The following is a 20,443-nucleotide window of genomic DNA, read 5'->3' as shown; positions in this document are numbered from 1 at the left end:
ACACAGCTAAGCTCATTTGTTTATGTATTGTCTATGGCTGCTTTCATGTTACAACAGCAGAGTGAGTAGTTACAATAGATACTAGACTTACAAAATCTAAAATATTTACAATCTCGTCCTTTACAGAAAAAAATTTGATCACCCTGTTTTAGAAGATGATAAAGCCTAGATCCTTCAGCTATTCCCATGTAAATTCCTCCATGATCTTATTCACAATCCAGTTTATTTCTCACAGTAAGGCAACCCAAATTTGAGCAAAAACAGACAAGAAGTCAAGAAGGTACAGCCCCATATAATAGAATTTACATGAAAAGAGATTAGAGAATACAGAAAGGGTGCATGCAAATCAACATAATAAAGAAAATTCCCCAGAACTGCAGAACATGAGTCTTTACACTAAAAGGGCCCTCTGAGTACTCAACACAATGGATCAAAGACAGACACACAAGAAAGCACATTATTATGAAATTTTAAAACAGTGCTGATAAGAGAAATAAAAAGCTTTCAGAGAAAGGGGAGGGAAAAAGGTCATATTTGAAAGGACCAAAAATCAGAAGTAGTTTGGATTTCTCAACCAAAATACTGGAAGCCTGAATACAATAGAACAATGCAATGCTTCCAAAAGTCTGAAGGATAAGGATTTATAATGTAGAATCCTATTTCTATCCAAACTGCCATTTAAGTGGGAAGAAATATTCAACATATTTTCAAACAATGCAAGATCCCAAAATAAATGTATCATCTATTTACCCTTTTCCTGGGATTTGTTCCATGAAAAATGAGGAAGTAAACTAAGAAAAGGAAATGTATGGGATCCTGGAAACAAGGAATCTGGCAGAGGTATGAGGCAAAAGATAGCTCCAGGAAGATGATGGAGACTCCAGGATGATGGCTGTGCTTGATTTGTAGAGGGCACCCACCTCAGATTGGAGCAGGTGAGCTTTCTTCCAATTTGATAAAATATGTATGCATCTAACTATAATGAGAGAAGATTTAAACAAATAACAAAGGGTATGGATTGAATTAATGCTAAATATATACAAATCTAAAACAAAAATAATAAAACTGAAAATTACTACATGGCAAATAAAAAACCATGCAAGAGGGGCTCAACTGTGAAGAATGCTTATATAGTCATAATATAAACATTGAATGAATAGTCATCTAGTAAAATTATGATATAACCATATTGAGAGAATGGTGGGTACGAAAGGTGTATCGGAGAAAGAGATGAGGAATGGTGGGAGAAAGAGATACATTTAACTTCCACAGCAAAAAGTGAGCACATTATGGCCTAAATGAAAAAAAAATACATCAAAGTAACAATATATGCATGTGATATAGAGATAGGGAATTAAATACCTAAAGAATCATTTAACAGATTTGAGAACAAATAAATGCTTGTAGAACAAGTAAAATAAGGAAAGGTGTGAGCAAAGAATTGTGATTTTTCACAGAAAGCCTCATGGAATTCTATTACTCATTTACATGCTATCAAATGCACAAAGTTTAACTAAAAGTGAAAAAAAGACAAGATGAGCCCCCTCTTCCACCAAAATTGATGCTAACTTATCAAGAGGAAAAACAAAACCTGTATTTTGCCCTTATGATAGTGGCCATGATTACTTTTAGAATACTGGTATCTAAAGCTCATCATGAAAAGGTTCAGGCCATTAAAATCCATTTTTTTTTTAACTTTTTAAAGTCACAGATCCCTTAGAGAATCTGCTCAAAGTGATATAATCCCTACAGAGAAAAATTCAGTCATACACATTTTTTTCATCCAATTTCAGAGACTGAAGCTTATCCTTAGCCTTTAGTTAATAATTTCCAATTTCAAAGGTGAACCAGTAAGTTGGATTTTCTGTATTTCTTTCCTGCTTGCTAGTACATGCTTCTTCTATAGAAAGCATTTACTCTATTAATTCATTATTTTTTCAACTATCTTAATTTTAAACTTTTTACATAACAAAAACAATACATGCTACTGTAGAAAATACAGACAAATAATGAGAGAAAAGCTTTGAAGAAAATGTATAATCTCAGCTCTCAGATAATGCCTTGGTATGTGTCCTTCCAAGTTTTCTATTTATAATTTTGAAAAAACTGGAGTCATTATATGTTTTATAATGTTTTTCTCATGTAACATCAAGTATTACATCTCCAGATATAATTTCTCTAATGGCCACTAGACTCATCTATTTATTCAAATGCCTACTTGATCTTATTTCAAACTTAGCACGGTCTAAATGGAACTTTTGATTTTCTCCACAACGCTGTTTTCTCTCACTCTTCCCTATCTCAGTATAATTCAAGCTAAAAATTCATCCTTCATTCTCCCCTTTCTGTCACTTGCCATACAAATTATCAGCAAATTCTGTCAACAAGAACTCCAAAATATATCCTGAATTTATCCAGTCCTCCCCGCCTGCTTTGTGACCACTAGAGTCTGAAACACTTTTTTGACTACCGCAAGAACTTTCTAACTTGTCTTGCAGTGTGCACCTACAATTTATTTTCTATACAACTGCCAGTGACCATTCCAAAATGTACATCAGATTGTGTCACATCTCTCCTTCAAACTTACACATAACTTACCACTGTATTTTAAAAATAACTTAGAAATTTTTACCACCACATTCAAGGCTTTATGTCCTGTGGTCATCTCTGTAACCTCCATTCTTACACTTTCCTCTTTGTTTACCCAGCTCAAATCTGTTGCCAAACATTCCAAGTATTCCCATCTCAGACTCCTTCTATTTGCTGTTTCCTCTTCCTGCAGTGGTTTCTCTGGCCTTTTTATGTGGGTAGCTCCTTCTCACCATTTGGATCACATCCCATGTCATCTCATTAAAAAAGCCTTTTTTGACTGTGAAAGGATAAGGACCATTCCCAACACCTAACACCACTCTGAAGGATAAGGACCATTCCCAATACCTAACACCACTATCTCATGTATTCAAATGATTAACAGAAACCGAACTGATTTTGTTCATCTTTTCATTATTGCTTATTATCTCCTTGCCATCGTACCCTCTCAGAAGGTAAGTTTTTTGTGAGAGTAGGGGCACTATCAGTCTTGTTCACTGCTATATTCTCAGCATTTAAACAGTTCCTGCTACACAGCTGTCAATCAATATTCATTAAAAATGGATGTGAGGTATGCATTTTTAAAAATTTTGGTGCTCTAATGATTTTCTTTTTCCCTTTAGAAATGGGATCTTGCTCTGATACCCAGGCTAGAGTGCAGTGGAGCAATCAGAGCTCACTGTAGACTAAGATTCCTGGGCTCAAGTGATCCTCCTGCCTCAGCCTCCCAAGAAGCTGGGACTATAGGCATGTGCCACTGTACTTGGTTAATTTTTTGTTTGGTAAAGATGGGAGTCTCACTATGTTGCTCAGGCTTGTCTTGAACTCATGGCCCAAGCAATCCTCCTGCCTTGGCTTTCCAAAGTGCTAGGATTACAGGTGTGAGCCACTGTGCCCAGCCTCTAATGTGTGTGTGTGTGTGTGTGTGTGTGTGTGTGTGTATTTTTTTTTTAAAAAACCCTTTACTTTAAAATAATTTTAGATTTGCAGAAAAGTTGCAAAGATAGTATAGCATTGCCATAATCCCCTGACCCAAGCTTTCCCTGTTTTCCAGCTTCCCCTAATATAAGCACATTTGTTAAAACTAAGAAATTGTCATTGGTGTAATACTATTAACTATAGACAACTCAGATTTCACAAGTTTTTCAATTAATGTATTTTTTGTTCCAGGATCCAATACAGAATACATCATCACATTTAGTTGTAGTCTCCTTTGTCTCCTCCACTTTGTGATGATTTTTTAGTCTTTCCTTGTTTTCCTTCGCTTTGAAACTTCTGAATAGTACCGCTCACATATTCTTTGTAGAAAATGTAGAATGTCCCTCAATTTGGTTTTGTCTGATATTTTCTCATAGTTAGATGGGTTATGGGTTTTGGGGAAGAAAACCACAGAGGTACTTTTACTTATCACATGATATTAGGGAGTAAATGATATCAATGTGACTCATCACTAGTGATATTAACCTTAATCACTTGATTAAGGTGGTGCTTGCCAGGTTTCTCCTGCTTGCCAGGTTTCTATAAAGCTACTATTTTCCCTTTCCATACTCTATTCTTTGCAAAGGAGTCTTTAAATCCGGTCTACACTCATGGAGAGGATAATTATATATTCCTCAGGAGTGGGGAATAACTACACATATTGTTTCTTCTTATGGGAAAGAAAGGTAGCAGCATTTACAGTAAGTCTCAAAAGGCAGACACTTGAGTGCTTACCTAAAAAAAAAAAAGTTTATTTGTTAAATATTCTTACCTACCAGTATCAAGATACCAAAGATCCTTGCAGCAAACTTGACTATTCAGTGCTTTTTTGTAGCCATCTCTTCCACTCCAAAAATACAATCGAGTGCCAATTGCAACAGCGCAGTGTCCAGCTCTTGGTCTTGGTCTTGAATTTTTTTTATCTTCTTGAGAATCTGATACTAGGGTGGTCCACTCTGTTGTATCTGAAAAGACAGAAATATTCACAACTAATTTTTTGTCCTTAACAAAATTATTTAAAAAAATCTTATTAATAAAGTTTAATTAAATGAATAACTCTTAAAAGACTCACCCAGATTTAGGTAAGAAAATGAACTGGTACATCTCCATTCACAATCATGGGGTGAAGTCTCAGTATTTTCCCCCTTATATGGGACCCATCCACCAAAAATGTACATCCTGAACAACAACACAAAAACATAAAGTAGCTTATTTCATTTTACTTCATGGATTTGAAGGGCTAAGACTAGACAAATTTCCTATCAGCAGGGTTTCAGAACTATTCATTCACCCATCATACCATCGTCAAGGTAATGGGAATAGGAAGATGAATAAAGTGGTCTTCTTTCAAGAGTTTACAATTTTATGAAGCAATACAGAATCACAATTATTTCACTCTGGCAAGTTACTTAAAGTGAAGACTATTTCAATTATAATATATTTTAAAATAAATATTGTCTATAATATACTAAGGCATGGTACCACAGTCAGAAAGATACCCAACTGATCAATGACCATCCAAAGTCAAATTTAAAACTGTATGCATAGAGTAACTGAAGAGGATTGAATTTCATGTAACTTTGGCCACTGATATCATTTAAATGAAACCTTTAAACTGTGTTCCTCAGGACCCCGAGTTCTTAAGACAAGCCTGATGGCTACTGGAAGAGAAAGGCTCATCAGGCAGAAATCAGGGCCCATGTAACCTGATGCCAACCAGAGATCTAAGAGATCTATTCTTTTAATGCCAACCAGAGATTTTTTTTTTTTTTTTTTAGATAGGGTCTTCTTCTGTTGCCCAGGCTAGAGTGCAGTGGCATGATAATGGCCCACTGCAAACTCAACTTCCTGGGCTCAGGTGATTCTTCCACCTTGGCCTCCCAAAGTGCTGGGATTATAGGCATGAGCCACCATACCCAGCCAGAGCTCTATTTTTTAAAATCGATTTTTATACATTGGGGTTTCAATGGAAAATTTCATTTTATAAAATGATTCTGCAGTTAAAAAAGTACATAAAATTTTGTTTAAATGTAAAGACTATCCTGTTTGGTTTTGAGTTAGTTAAAAAAAAACAAAACAATAATTAGGTTCTAAATCAATAGTAATTTCCTAAAATACTAAATTTAAGGTAGAATCCCTGCAATAGTAAATATTTCATTAAATTCTAATTCAACAGTACTCCTAATTGTGGCACAATTTTGCACAAACAAGGGAATTTGTTGATGGCAGTAATAGCCAACATTTATGGAATGCTCACTTCATACCAGAAACTGTTCTAAGCATTTCATATGTATTAATCCATTTAGTCTTCATTACAGCCTTGTCAAGTAGCTTTTTACTTTAATCTACATTGTATACTTAAGGAAAGTGAGGTATAAACAGATTAAGTTTCCTTGCCCCAGGTCATATAGGACAGGTGCCAAAGCTGGATCTTGAATTTAGACAATCTGGTTACAGAGTTTGTATTCTATTAACTCTATATTGCCATCTAAAACATAATTATTAAGAGTACGTGCCTGAGTACAAATGAAGCACTACCAAAAATAGGAAAAAAGAAACAGTGAGTTAAGTGATTAGTTTGGCAATATCCAGGTTTACATTTACATAAAGCCTACCCTGGGCAAGGCATTATAATGAATGCAAAGTAAAAGAGATAGCATAAGAAAAGGGCACATTAAGTATTTTAGCTTCTACAGACAAAAAATTATTTTAGCTTCAGTAAGCACAATCAAACTGTGTTGTTTCATAATCTACTTCCAAGAAACTAGTAGCATTACTTTTCTTTGTGTGCTTCTTAAGTTGTTTAAAAAAAAAAAAAAAACAGAAGTGAAATACAAAAAAACACCATACTTGTTTCCTATAACACTGGCTGTATGAAGGCTTCGTGGAAGTGGCACTGTCCCTTTAGTTTCTGGTTTTGACCATGACATAGTCTCTAAAAGTAAAAATAATTGTATTAGCAACTTGATCTAACAACAGCAAATTACCTCAACTTGCATAATTAAAAAAAAAATAAAACAAGAACTTACCAAAATGCAACAAAGCATTTTAAAACAGTTATTTGAATATTATCTTAAATATTCCCAGCTTACATAAACTGCTAATCAGAAATTTATTTACACTTAATGTTAGTACAGTTAGCCCTCTGTATCCATGGGTCCTGCATCCATGGATTCAACCAACCACAGATTGAAAATATTCACAAAAAACTTTGGCTGCACTGAACATGTTTTCTTTTTGACATTATTCCCCAGACAATACAATGTAGCAATAATTTATGTAGTATTTACATTGTATTAGGTGTTACAAGTAATCTGGAGATGATTTAAAGTGTACGGGAGAATATGCAAATACTACATACACCATTTTACATCAGGGACTTGAGCATCCATGGATTTTGGTATCAGGGGAGGTCCTGAATAAATTCTCCACAGATACCGAGGGATGACTGTATTTGTAATAGGGTGCTACCAATTTTGAATTAAGAACAATATTAGGGATTTTACCATTTTAAGTAAGAGTACATTGGACAGAAGATAGTCAAAGGTGAGAGGCACACTATCCTCCAATCATTCATTCCTAGGATCCCTTTAGAAAGAACTACCTAAGCGTTTTTTACTGGCCACCAATAACACTGATAATGCTACATTTCCTGTAGATAGTTATCAACCCCAACAGGACACTTTTCAGAGTGAAAGAGAGTACTGTACTATTGATAATTGCACAGGACAATAAGCATAAACCAGAATCATCCCAGGTAAACCAGGACATATGGTAACCCTATTTACAGAAAGCACAAGAGAGTTACTCTTATAAACCAAACATTCATTTGTTCAATCTGATTTATCAGCAACCATTTATATCACACATCAGCTATTCCCTGGGGCTAGAAGTACTAGTTGTAAATCTAAGTACAACTCAATAAATACTAAAATCAATAATATTTTTCAAAGCATTTTTTAAATTTGTCCTATTCCTGAGCCCGAATCAAGTTAAACTTACCTAAGTCAAGTTGCCACAGGTCATCCAGGCGAGCACCACACATTCCACCAAAAACATACATTTTAGGACCTCCAGAATCTTTTTTGCAATATATAACAGCTGTGTGGGATTCTCTTGGAGAAGGTACAACACCTTTCGTCACTGGAATGCTCCAACCCACAACACCAGAGCCGTGCTGTAGCTCCAACTCATAAAAATCATTTAAATATCTAGGATAGCATAAAAAAATTAAAACATTCAGATAATATATACCCTTTATTTGTATTTTATTTCTATTTATAAAGATAATATGTGCTTACTGTAAAAAGTTCATAGTACAGAAAGGCATTAGGAGAGCAGAAACTCCAAACCTCATTCACACAATACATACTTATCAAATATTACAATGTTCCAGGCATTCTTCTGGAGCTCAGTAGTGAAGAGAAGAAATTAAAAATAATTTCTATTATCATTTAGCCAACACTCTTATCAATGACAACTTGCTACTTGTTGGTGTTAAAACACAACTACAAATCCTGTGATACTTTTACCATCAGGAAGTTGGGTCTATGTTTCCTTCCCTTGATTCTGGGCTGGTTTGTGACTGCTTTGATTAGTAAGGTATGGTAAAAGAACACTATGTAGGCCAGGTGCAGTGGCTCACGCCTGTAATCCCAGCACTTTGGGAGGCCGAGGCGGGTGGATTGCTTGAGGTCAGGAGTTTGAGACCAGCCTGGCCAACATTGTGAAACCCCATGTCTAAAAACAAACAAAAAAAGAACACCATGTGACTTCTGAGGCTGGGACACAGAAGGCCTATACACCTTCACTAGAACACTCACTCTTGGAATCCTGAACCACCATGTAAGAAGTTCAACTCCCAAAAAACTATCATCTGGGGTGGCCATATGCAGGTATGTAGAGTGACAGAACCAGCTTAGTCTGTCAATATCAGCTGGAAATTTAAGAAAATTTTGGCCAGGCATGGTGACTCATGCCTGTAATCCCAACACTTTGGGGGGCCAAGGTGGGAAGATCACTTGAGCCCAGGAGTTCCTGGGCAACATGGCGAAATCCTGTCTCTACAAAAAGGAAAAAGAAAAAAAAAACCACGTTTTTTAAATTAGCTGGGCATAGTGGCATGCACCTGTGGTCCCAGCTATTCAGAGGTTGAGGCAGAGGGATTGTCTGAGCCCGGGAGGTAAAGGCTGCATAGAGCTGTGATCATGCCACTGGTGACAGAGTATGGCTCTGTCTCAAAAAGCAAAGCAAAGAAAATGTCCTTAATGTTATTAAAATCACATACCAACAACCTATAGCAAATGTCACAATTAGTGACAGAAAGGTAAATATATTAATGAAACAAAACAGAGTCTAGAGCAGGAATCAACAAATGTTTCCTGTAAAGGGTCCAATAGTAAACCTTTTAGGCTTCACAGGCCACAAATCTATTGCAACTACTCAACTGTGCTGTTTTAACACAAAAGCTGCCAACAGCAATACAAAATGAATGGGCACGGCTGTATTCCAATAAATGTTTATTAATTAAAAAAGGACAGCAGGCCACATTTGGCCCACAGGATATAGTTTGCAACCCCTGGTCTAGAAAGCCTAGAAAGACACATTTACACAAGAATTAAGATATGACAGAGATGGAATTTCAAATCAACAGGAAAAAAATGACTTATTTAATAAATGGTATTAGGAAAAGAAGTAAAAAGCCTCACATTAGTTGCAAAAGTATATCACAAATGCATTAATGGTCTAAATAGAAACAAAACTGTGAATGTACTAGAAGAAATTATAGAAAAGTTTTTATAATTTTCTTTAAGGGTAGTCTTTAAAGTAAGATTCAAAACCAAAAATAGAAAATATTGTCAAATGTGATGAAACAAAACAGAAAACCCTTTAAAAAGAAAAAAGCAAAGACTCAAAAAACATATTTGGAACATACAAAAATATGTATGTATGTAAAGAACTCCTAAGAATCAACAATAATAAAAATTGAAATCCATTTCAATATGATTAGGAATAATAAATGAATTCAGCAAGATCACAGGATACAAGATAAATAACAAAACCAATTGTATTTCTATATACTAGGAATGAACAATCCAAAAATGAAATTAAGAAACCAAATCAATTCATAATATCCTCAAAAAGAATAAAACACTTAGGAATAAATTTATCAAAATTACAAAGAGCAACATGTGCATTGAAAACTACAAAATATTGCTGAGAGAAAATTTAAAAGATCTAAATAAATGGAGAGACATTCCATGTTCATGAATTGGCAGATCCAATATTATTAAGATGGCAATTCTCCTCCAACTGATATATAATCAATGAAATCTCTATCAAAATCCTAGTAAGCCTTTTTTTGAGATGGGGTCTCATTCTGTTGCCCAGGCTGGCGTGCAGTGATGTGAACATGGCTCACTGTACCCTTGGTCTACTGGGCTCAAGCAATCCTCTTGCTTCAGCCTCCCATGTAGATGGGACCACAGGCACATAGCATCACATCTGGCTAATTTTCTAATGTTTTGCAGAGATAGAGTCTTGCCAAGTTACCCAGGCTGGTCTCAAACTCCTGGGCTCAAGTGATCCTCCCACCTTGGCTCCCCAAAGCCCTAGGATTACAGGTGTGAGCCACCACATCAGTCTTTGGCAATTTCTGATTCAAAATTCTATAAAGATATGCAAAGGACCTGGAATAGCCAAAATACTTACGGAAAAAAAAGATTTAAGCACTCATGCCTTTCAATTTCTTACCATAACACTTACTACAAAATACAGTAATCAAGACAGTGGGGTACTAGCATAAAGTTAGACATATAGATCAATGGAATATAACTGAGAGTCCAGAAATAAACTCTTACATTTGTGGTTAACTGATTTTCAATAAAGATGTCAACACAACACAATGAGGAAAGGGCAGTCTTTTCAACCAATGGTTTTGGGACTTCTGGATATCCACATGTGAAAAGATAAATTTAGGCCCTGATTTCACTTTTTATACAAAAATTAACTCAAAAATAAATCATACATAGAAATATAAGAGCTAAAACTATTCAATTTTTAGAAGAAAACAGAGGAACAAATCTCTATAACCTTGAGTTAGGCAAAGAGTTCTTAAATATGGCACTAAAAGTATGATTCATAAAAGTTTGATAAATTGTATTTATCAAAATTTAAAACTTTCATACTTCAAAAGGTAACAGTAAGAAAATAAAAAATAAGCCACAGACTAGAATATAATACTTGCAAATCACATTTCTTTTTTTTTTTTTTGAGACAGTCTCACACTCTTGCCCAGGCTGGAGTACAGTGGCACGATCTCCACTGCAACGTCTGCCTCCTGGTTCAAGCAATTCTTCCACCTCAGCCTCCCAAGTATCTGGGAGTACAAACATGTACCATTAGTATGCCCAGCTAATTTTTTTGTGTTTTTAGTAGAGATGGGTTTCACTATGTTGGTCAGGCTGGTCTCAAATTCCAGGCCTCAAGTAATCCACCTGCCTTAGCCTCCCAAAGTGCTGGGATTACAGGTGTGAGCCACTGTGCCTGGTCAAATCACATTTCTGATTAAAAAGTAAAACAAAACATAAAACTTATATCCTGAATATATACATAACTGTTACAACTCAATAATAAGAAAACCATCAACTAAAAAATGGACACAATATTTGAATAGAAATTTCATCAAAGATATATGAATGGCTAAAAAGCACATGAAAAGATGTCCAACACTATTGGTCATTAGCGAAATACAAATTAAAACCACAATGAGATACCACTTTACTCCCACTAGGATGGCAACAATAAAAAAGACAGATAATAACAAGTATTAGCCAACGTGGAGAAATTAAAACCCTTACATATTGCTGGTGGGAACGTAAAATGGTATAGTCACTTTGGAAAACAATTTGGTAGAATTTCTTAAGAAGTTAAACATTTTGAGGTAGGAGGATCAATTGAGCCTGGGAGGTAGAGGCTCCAGTGAGCTGACATTGTGCCACTACACTCCAGCCTGGGTGATAGAGTGAGACCCTGTCTCAAAAAAAAAAAAAAAGAAAATAGGCCTGTGTGGAGGATTGGATTAATGTTCCCAACTCTTCTCTCCTAGCAGGCAGAGTATGTATCCTTAGACCACTAACTCTGGCCTTGGCCATATGGCTTGCTTTGACCAATGGAATGTGACCAGAAATGAATGTGCTTTTAACAGAGGCTTTAAAAATCATTGTATGCAATTGTATGCACCTACTGGCTCTCTCAAGTAGAGTAACTTGAGAAGCCTGCCCCTTGTAAACAATAACCTAACAAAAGCTAATATAACGTATAACATGAAAAAGGTCTCAAAAGATGTACATCAAATTGAATTATGTGTATTTGCCTATGTTGGGGGATAGTGCTGTTGAAAGAACACTGTGCACTTTCTAATTTCTTGAATTTTTACCAGTGTTATTTTTTATTTATTTATTTATTTTTTTTGAGTCGGAGTTTCACTCTTGTTACCCAGGCTGGAGTGCAATGGCGCGATCTCGGCTCACCGCAACCTCCGCCTCCCGGGTTCAGGCAATTCTCCTGCCCCAGCCTCCTGAGTCGCTGGGATTACAGGCACACACCACCATGCCCAGCTAATTTTTTGTATTTTTAGTAGAGACGGGGTTTCACCATGTTGACCAGGATGGTCTCGATCTCTTGACCTCGTGATCCACCCGCCTCGGCCTCCCACAGTGCTGGGATTACAGGCTTGAGCCACCGCGCCCTGCCTACCAGTGTTATTTTAAAAGCTCGTTTAATGGGAAAAAAATTTTTAAAACATGTGTTAAAAGTATCTGGATTACTGTGATAATTTTTTTCCTTTTCTCCAGTTTCCAAATTTTTCATGATATTTTAGTATTTCTGTTTTTAAAAAGTTTGGAAAAAAGTTAAAACACCACCATCAATCTAATGCAGGTAAAAAGACATTATAATGGTGATAACAACTACTGTACTATATGGTATGGCAACCTGAAAATTATACCAATGATCTTATTTCACTATCACGATGACACTAGAAAATAGGTATTTAATCACTCCCATTTCACAGTGAAGGAAACAGGCTTATTTGCTCTAAAGGACACACATGATAAGCCCTGAATCAGAAAACAGCCCTTTGGACTCTAAATCTCCAAAGCCTGAATGCTAGAATGACAATGTGATCAAAACACTATGTGAATATTATTCAGCCTTAAAAAGAAAAAAATATTGCAGCCATAAAAAAGAATGAGTTCACGTCCTTTGCAGGGACATTGATGAAGCTGGAAACCATCATTCTCAGCAAACTAACACAGAAACAGAAAACCAAATACCACATGTTCTCGCTCATAGGTGGGAGTTGAACAATGAGAACACACGGACACAGGGAAGGGAACATCACATACCAGGGCCATGTCAGGGATTGAGGGGCAAGGGGTGGGAGAGCATTAAGACAAATACCTAATGCATACAGGACTTAAAACCTAGATGACAGGTTGACAGGTGCTGCAAACCATCATGGCACATGTATACCTATGTAACAAACCTGCACGTTCTGCACATGTATCCCAGAGCTTAAAGTAAAATAAAAATTAAAAATTAAAAAAAGAAAAAGTCTAAAAAAAGAAAGAAAAAATATACTACCATTTGCTACAGCATGGATGGAACAGCAGAACATTATGCTAAGTGAAATAAGACAGACATAAAGAACAATATTGCATGATCTCATGTGAAACCTTGTTTGTTTTTAACAAAAAAGTTAAAACATATAGAAATAGAGAATAAAACAGTGGTTACCAGGGTCAGAGCAGGGAAGGAAATGGGGAAATGTAGGTCAAAAGATACAAAGTAGCAAATACGTACAAATGTACAACAGGAGAACTACAGTTAATAATAATGTATTCAGGATTTTTTTTTTTGAGATAATGGTCTAACTCTGTTACCCAGGCAGGAGTATAGCCGCACAATCTCGGCTCACTGCAACCTCTACCTCCCAGGCTGAAGAAATCTCCCATCTCAGCCTTCTGAGTAGCTGTGACCACAGGTGCATGCCACCATGCCCAGCTAATTTTTTGTATTTTTGGCAGAGATGGGGTTTTGCCATGTTGCCAGGCTGGTCTAAAACTGCTGGGCTCAAGCGATCCACCCACCTCAGCCTCCCAAAGTGCTGGATTGACTATAGCTGCTCATGCCACAGGCCAAAAAAAAAAAAAAAGAAATAAAGAAAATAAAAAGGGTATCTATATGAAATGATGGATATATTACCACTATAGTAACCATTTTACTATATATGTGTGTGTGTGTGTGTGTGTGTGTGTATAATACCATCATGTTGTATACCTTAAATTTATACAAATAAAATTTATTAAAAAAAAAAACAAAACTACATGGAACAGGACAATTCCCCAAAGGAAAGAATTCTTTGCAGACAAAGCCAACATTAGCTATAATAGGGGTCAACAACGTAGACAGCCCCATTATTTACAGCCTGTGTCAGCAAACTACACCCTTTGGACCAAACCTGCCTACCAGCTGTTTCGTAAAGGCTTATTGGAACTCAACACACAAACAAACAAACAAAAACACGATGTGAAAAGAAAAGAGGTAGTGAATTTTGTTTGGGAAAAAGGAGGAGAGAATTGATTGTAAAAGTATTTGCTAGTGTGAACCACTCTAACAACTTCTTGTATAAAACATGGAAATGATAGCTTTCGTTTTATAGTCAAAGTTTTGTCACTAAATTCCCAGAGCAATCTAATTTTAAAATAAGCATCTGTTACTTTTCGTTATCATTGATAAGGTAGCTAAAATGTATTATGGCTCAATATATACAAATATATTGATATAAGCAGTTACATTAATATTAATCTAATAAGATGATATCTCATTAGAAAAGACAGTTTTTTTTTTCTTTTTTAACTCTAGTGCTTTCTGAAGAAAAAATACAGTTTTGAAAACAAATATGCTCCAGGGACTAAGGAAAACACAAACACACACAAATTTGTCTACTGTTAGGTTGAAATGCAAAAAGCTAAGCATCATCCCCTTTAAAAATTAAGACAGAAAAAATAAAATGTTCCTACTCTAAATCATAAAATAAGCATTTGGTCTGAAAGAGTCAGCATACCTGGGAACATTATTGTTTGAATCTTCACTTTCATTTGCCAGGCCACCAAACAAATAGCATTTGTTACCATATAAAGAGAAGCTATGTCCAAGCCGAGGACAAGGAGGTAAACCAGAAGAAGGGGGATGAGGTTTCACCTTTTTCCATAACCAACGACTTGCCTAAAAAAAAAAAAAAAAAAAAAAAAAAAAAAAAAAGAGCAAAAATACACTCAGGCAAAATCAGGAAAACACTCCTATACTGTCAGTAGCACAACACTGTATCAATACATTTTAATTAAAATCCCATCAGAAGGCTCTAATAAACTACTTTTGGGACAAATGACGAATAAGCAGCTAACTTCTGGAATTAAAATATTAAAATATATGTTCCAATAGACATTCAAATTACTCTTCCTTTATTCACAGATTTCCAAAATTGCAAACTAAGCATATAATAATAAACTCTAACAGTTCTAAAGTATTTTCCATATGAAAAATAAAGTATTATACATAGCTTCAGAATTAAATATAATTTATATATTCTTACTTTCTAAAGTTACATAATCCATGAATGGTGAATATTTTAACCTTTAAATAAATATAAAGCTCTTTAACAAATTAAATTCCAAAACTTATTCTCTGGCCATGGATGTTTTCTTTAGCTGAAATTATTTTTGCAATGAGTTGTTTGTAAATAGGTATAACCCATTCATGTCTGCTAATTGGATCCGGAAGAAAAGTCAACAAAGGCTATGAGTCTGGTTTAATAAAAGATTCAAATTTAGAAAGGTTATGGGAAACTATTACTACTCTTTTGTGTATCCTCAAGGTAGAGGGGATAGTGATTATTAGTATGGGGTAACAATTGTGTAAACACTAAAGCTGTGGTTTTCAAAGTATAGCCTAGGGGCTGGGAGTGGTGAATTTCCAAATGTAGAAAGTTTTATTCAAAGTTGTGATTCTGTCAGTTAATGCTGATGCCAACTATCCCTCTGTGAGTCCTGCAGTACTTAAGAACTTGAGGCAGGGCACAGTAGCTCAACATCTGTAATCTCAGCACTTTGGGAGGCCCAGGCAGGCAGATCACCTGAGGTCAGGAGTTCAAGATCAGCCTGGCCAAGATGGTGAAACCCCGTCACTACTAAAAAAAACAAAAATTAGCTGGGCAAGGTGGCAAGTGCCTATAGTCACAGCTACTGGGGAAGCTGAGGCAGGATAATCACCTGAACCTGAGAGGCGGAGGTTCCAATGAGCCAAGATTGCTCGGCTGCAGTCCAGCCTGGGCGACAGAGCAAGACTCCATCTCAAAACAAAATTAAAAAAAAAAAAAAAAAAAAAAAGAGGAAGACTCCCACTCAAAACAAAACAAAAAAAGTATACCCTAGAAACCAGGAGCATCAGCAGCTGGAAACTTGGTAGAAATGCAAATGCTCATGGCCCACTACTGACTCAGAAACTCTTGGGGTAGAACCCAGCAATCTGTGTTTTTACAGATCTTCCAGATGCTGCTGTTGCAGGCTAAAGTTTCTATTGCACTAAGATACAAAAACCTAAGTATATAACATGTACAACTGCTGCTAAGTAACAGAAATCTTGATGTTACAAATGTTACACTGGATATGGGAAAAAGACTTGCCCAGGAACTTTGGCTTTTAAGTGAAGTGGAAACATTTTCTACAAAGCTATAAAATGTGAAGCTTACATTATTTGAACAATGTTAAAATGTGTTAAACAATGTTAAAAATTTGAAATCTTTTTTTTTTTTTTTTAAGCTAAAGCTATGCTCTTGTTGCGGAGGCTAGAGTACAATGGCACAATCTCAGCTCACTGCAACCTCCACCTCCCAGGTTCAAGTGATTCTCCTGCCTCAGCCTCCCAAATAGCTGGAATTATAGACATGTGCCACCTGCTAATTTGTTTGTTTGTTTGTTTTGAGATGGAGTCTTGCTCTTTTCGCCAGGCTGAAGTGCAGTGGCGTGATCTCAGCTCACTGCAACCTCCGTCTCCCAGATTCAAGTGATTCCCCTGCTGCAGCCTCCTGGGTAGCTGGGACTACAGGCACGTACCACCACACCCAGCTAATTTTTTGTATTTCAGTAGAGACTGGGTTTCTCCATGTTCGTCAGGCTGGTCTCAAACTCCTGACCTCAGATGATCCACCCACCTTAGTGGTGGTGGGATTACAGTGTAATCCCACAGTGCTGGGATTACAGGTGTGAGCCACTGCACCTGGACAATTTTTCAATCTTTTGAAAAATTATGAGCAATATCATTATTAGAGCCTCAGAATGAAATAATATTAAATACACTTACTTGTAACTCATATAACTCATTGCTGTATCTTCCGTATTCAACCATTCCCCCAAATACTAATATTCTGGTACCATCACAGACAAATCCATGGGCAGCACAGCCTGGAGGGATATCTCCTCTAACAGCTGGGAGAAACCACTGATTCGTAGCTAGTTGCCAAAATAAAATTAAAACCGATTATAACAAACAACAGTTATCATATACTATCAGCGAGTACTTTATATATCACCAACATCAGTGGGTCTCAATTAAGGATGATTCTGCCCCTGGAAGACATCCGGTAATGTCTAGTGACATTTTTAGTTGTCATAACTGGAGGGGACTGTTACTGGCATCTAGTAGGTAGAGCAGGGATGCTATCAAACACCTTACAATGTACAGGGGCAATACAGCTTCCCCTGACCTTGACAAAGAGTTACCTGGCCCAAAAGGTCAATAGTACTGCTGTTGAAAAAACCCTGATCTTAATTCTTACAAAACCCCTGCTGGGTGAGTATAAAAATCTCCATTTTACAACTGAAAATTGTGAGGCTTAAAAAGGTTTAGTAACTTTAGCACTTACCCTAGGCAACTGTCAGAGCAAGATTCAAATCAAGTCTAATTTGTTCCAAAGCCAGAGTTTTCACACTAAGACCAAACTGTCAATAACTTTTTAACTTCATATGCTGGGGCGCTGGGAGGAGGAGAGGGTGGAAAAAAATTTTTCTCCGACTCCACTATTTTGTTAACCTTCAAATGATCACTGTGATTAAGTTCTGTGGTCAAAGAAAAGTTACCAGTCATGAAGTAGACCCCAAATTCCATAACTGTCTTTACACCAAAAAGATTTCTTGTGACAGCCTGAGCATTTACGGGGCAGGGCGGGGGTATTAAATTTCAGTCTCCTTTCTATTTCACAGAGGTCCTCAAAGAGAGGGGCTTCCTGCCCAGGGGCACCTGTGATCTGCAGTGGTGCTCAAGTTATGACAGTCCTCTTTCCCAGGGCCGGTCCAGAAAGGCGCCCACACCCACTATGCAGACACAAGGCCGCTTCACCACGTCCCCGCCGGTTTAGAGCGCGGCCCGTAGAGGGGATCTTGACCGTTACCTGCCAAACACCTGGCTGTATTTGAGGCGAGAGTGCCAGAAGGCCTCTCGTTTTCCCTCCTCACCCACTAGATGGTCTTCCTTCTAAGGAAGGCAGGCAGGCAAAGATAGCAAAGGCCCGAAGGAACTTTGGTTTGGGGTGGTTTTGTTTTTTGACAGGGGCGAGATTTCGGGGAGTGGTCCAGGCGGCTGGACATGGTCTTCTGTCACCTGCGTCCGCCAGCCGGGCTGAAGCGGGGAAGTCCAGGACTGCCTGCCTTTAGACCGGTGCGCCCCGCTTGGGGTCCGTTGCGCCCCGGGGACCCTGGAAACCCAGCGCTGCAGTCCGGGACGGAGCTGCGGGATCCGAGACGCTCGGCCGAGCCGCGCTCCCCGCCGCCCGCCCGGGAAAGCAGTGACCGGGCAGTGACAGCTGTCAGGGCCGCGGCCGCCGCCTCGCTTCCCCTCCCCCTCCGCGGCTCCGCAGGCGGGGCCGACCAGCCGCCGCCGCGCCTACCAGTGTTGTAGACGTGCAGCTCGTCCGCGATGCCCTCATTTCCCCCTCCAAAGATGATCATCAGCTCCCGGATAGCCACCGCTCGATGTCCGTGCCGGGCGCGGGGGACCGGCCCCGTGAAGGAAGAAACCCGCCTCCAGTTGAGGAGGCTGGGAGCCGCCATCTTCCCAACCCCCGCCCCTCTGCCCACAATGCACCGCGCCCGCCTCAACCCGCTGCTCCCCGGGGAGGGTGGGGACCCGCCTCCAGCTGGGCTGGGGTCACGTGACCGCGGGCTCCGGGTGCCAGGCTGGAGGCCCGCGGGGAGGGTAGAGACATTGGAGAAAGGGAGTCCTGACAGGGTAGCCCCGCCCCCACCCCGGCGACGTGGCCAGCGGCCACCCAGGGCAACACACCTTAGGGTGGAAGGACGCTTCCCACTGACCACATCTCTCGTCCCCACCCAGAGCCTCCCGTTCGGTATTTTGAGGAGAAGCCACAGCATCTTCCTTTACGTCCACTTTAATTGAGCATCTAGGATGTGTGGGCGAGGCAGTGTCACAGGCAACGTGAGAGAAGCTCGGGTAGAGATGCGAAGAGCTGGGAGCGCAGGGCGGGACCTCGCAGAAGAGGGTGCGGGCGGGAGCCTGCCTCGCAAGCCCGGGCCACTGGCGCCTCTCCGACCGTTACTGGGACCCGGGCAGGGAAGATCGCTGCAAAGCCTGCCAGGCGAACCGAGGGCAGCTTTGCGGGGAGCCATGCCAGGAAGCCTGGAAACCGTGAGCCACGAGAGGTGTTTTTGATTTGTTTGGCTTAAGCAGAGTGGAGATGGTTGGTAGGTTTCTGTTTCATTCCTAGCTAACAAGTGAGGGCTGTCCACAGCCAGGCACGCCCTAAATGCCTCACGTGTATTAACTCGTATAATCCATCCAACAATCCAGTGAGGTGGCTACTGTTATCTCCCTTTTATGAATGGGGAAATGAGGCACAGGGCAGTAAAGTAATTTTCTGATGGACACAAAGGAAAAGGGTTGAAGAAAAAGATTGGGGCCAGGATTCAAACACATGGCTTCTGATTCCCGAACCCCCAAACCGTTATACCATACACCATACTGCCCTGATAGCAATCATATCCAACCATTATACCATACTGCCTCTGAGAGCAGTCATATGCAACTCTTTATTTTTATTTATTTTAGACAGGGTCCGGCTCTTGTCACAGGAATACAGTGGCACGATCATAGCTCACTGCAAGCTCGAGCTCCTGGGCTCAAGTGATCCTCCTGCCTTGACCTCCCAAAGTGCTGGGACTGCAAGCATAAGCCACCGCACCCAGCCAATGCAACGCTTAATAAGGCCTAGCTGCTCTGTGATTTGATACTACACATAATCACACAAGTCCATTAGGAATAAAATTACACTGCATATAGGATTTATGCCAAATGAGTAAATTTTAGCTGCTCTTGCCCCAGAAACAAAAAATGGATTGGTGGTAACTATGTGAGATGATGGATATGTTAATGTGCTTTACTATAGTAACCTTGTGACTGTCTATATAAGTTATCTCCAACCTTTTTGGCACTAGGGTCCGGTTTCGTGGAAGGCAATTTTTCCACGTACTTGGCAGGGGGGTGGAGGGTATGGTTTCGGGATGAAACTGTTTCACTTCAGATCATCAGGCATCAGCTTCTCATAGGGAATACACAATTTAGATCCCTCCTATGGGCAGTTCACTGTAGGGTTCCAGCTCCTATGAGAACCTAATACGCTGCTGATCTGACAGGAGGCAGAGCTCAGGAGGTCTTGGGCTCTAGCCGGTGACTCATCTCCTGCTGTGCAGCAAGTTCCGAGCAGGCTGAGGACCGGTTGCTGGGGATTGGGGACCCCTAGTCT

At 38.9% G+C, this 20,443-nt stretch overlaps 2 protein-coding genes and 1 long non-coding RNA gene across 10 annotated transcripts in view; 1 reads left to right on the top strand and 2 right to left on the bottom strand.

The window, feature by feature from the left end:
* The window catches only part of HCFC2 (host cell factor C2), a 39,372-nt gene extending 20,539 nt beyond the window's left edge, over nt 1–18,833 (bottom strand). For all 3 annotated transcript variants that reach the window (XR_004275589.1, XR_004275592.1, XM_032299626.1), the window contains exons 1-7: nt 18,572–18,833; nt 16,990–17,138; nt 14,696–14,856; nt 7,570–7,778; nt 6,418–6,502; nt 4,640–4,746; nt 4,344–4,532 (exon numbers count right to left, since the gene is read on the bottom strand). Coding sequence is in view for 1 of the 3 variants with exons in the window: in XM_032299626.1 (XP_032155517.1) it covers nt 4,344–4,532; nt 4,640–4,746; nt 6,418–6,502; nt 7,570–7,778; nt 14,696–14,856; nt 16,990–17,138; nt 18,572–18,734 (1,063 nt within the window). In the remaining 2 variants the exon portion in view is untranslated. The remainder of the gene's footprint in view (nt 1–4,343; nt 4,533–4,639; nt 4,747–6,417; nt 6,503–7,569; nt 7,779–14,695; nt 14,857–16,989; nt 17,139–18,571) is intronic.
* LOC116565850 lies at nt 478–3,213 on the bottom strand. Its single transcript, XR_004275621.1, has 2 exons — nt 2,938–3,213; nt 478–2,899 (listed from the first exon to the last, which is right to left on the bottom strand). It is a non-coding gene; the product is annotated as an uncharacterized LOC116565850 (long non-coding RNA).
* A 52-nt stretch (nt 18,834–18,885) lies between the features above and the next one.
* GLT8D2 (glycosyltransferase 8 domain containing 2) overlaps nt 18,886–20,443 on the top strand; it is a 76,276-nt gene continuing 74,718 nt past the window's right edge. For 3 of the 6 annotated variants that reach the window (XM_032299661.1, XM_032299699.1, XM_032299677.1), the window contains exon 1: nt 18,886–19,343. The gene's annotated coding sequence lies outside the window, so the exon portion shown is untranslated. Of the gene's footprint in view, nt 19,416–20,443 lie in introns of all 6 variants that reach the window. The other 3 variants (XM_032299693.1, XM_032299685.1, XM_032299704.1) reach the window with 3 other exon arrangements.

Source organism: Sapajus apella, unplaced genomic scaffold (assembly GCF_009761245.1).
Source record: "Sapajus apella isolate SASKATOON/1434 unplaced genomic scaffold, GSC_monkey_1.0 scaffold2, whole genome shotgun sequence".
In the NCBI taxonomy this organism is placed as follows: Eukaryota; Metazoa; Chordata; class Mammalia; order Primates; family Cebidae; genus Sapajus; species Sapajus apella.
This window is presented reverse-complemented; position numbering and strand designations above follow the sequence as displayed.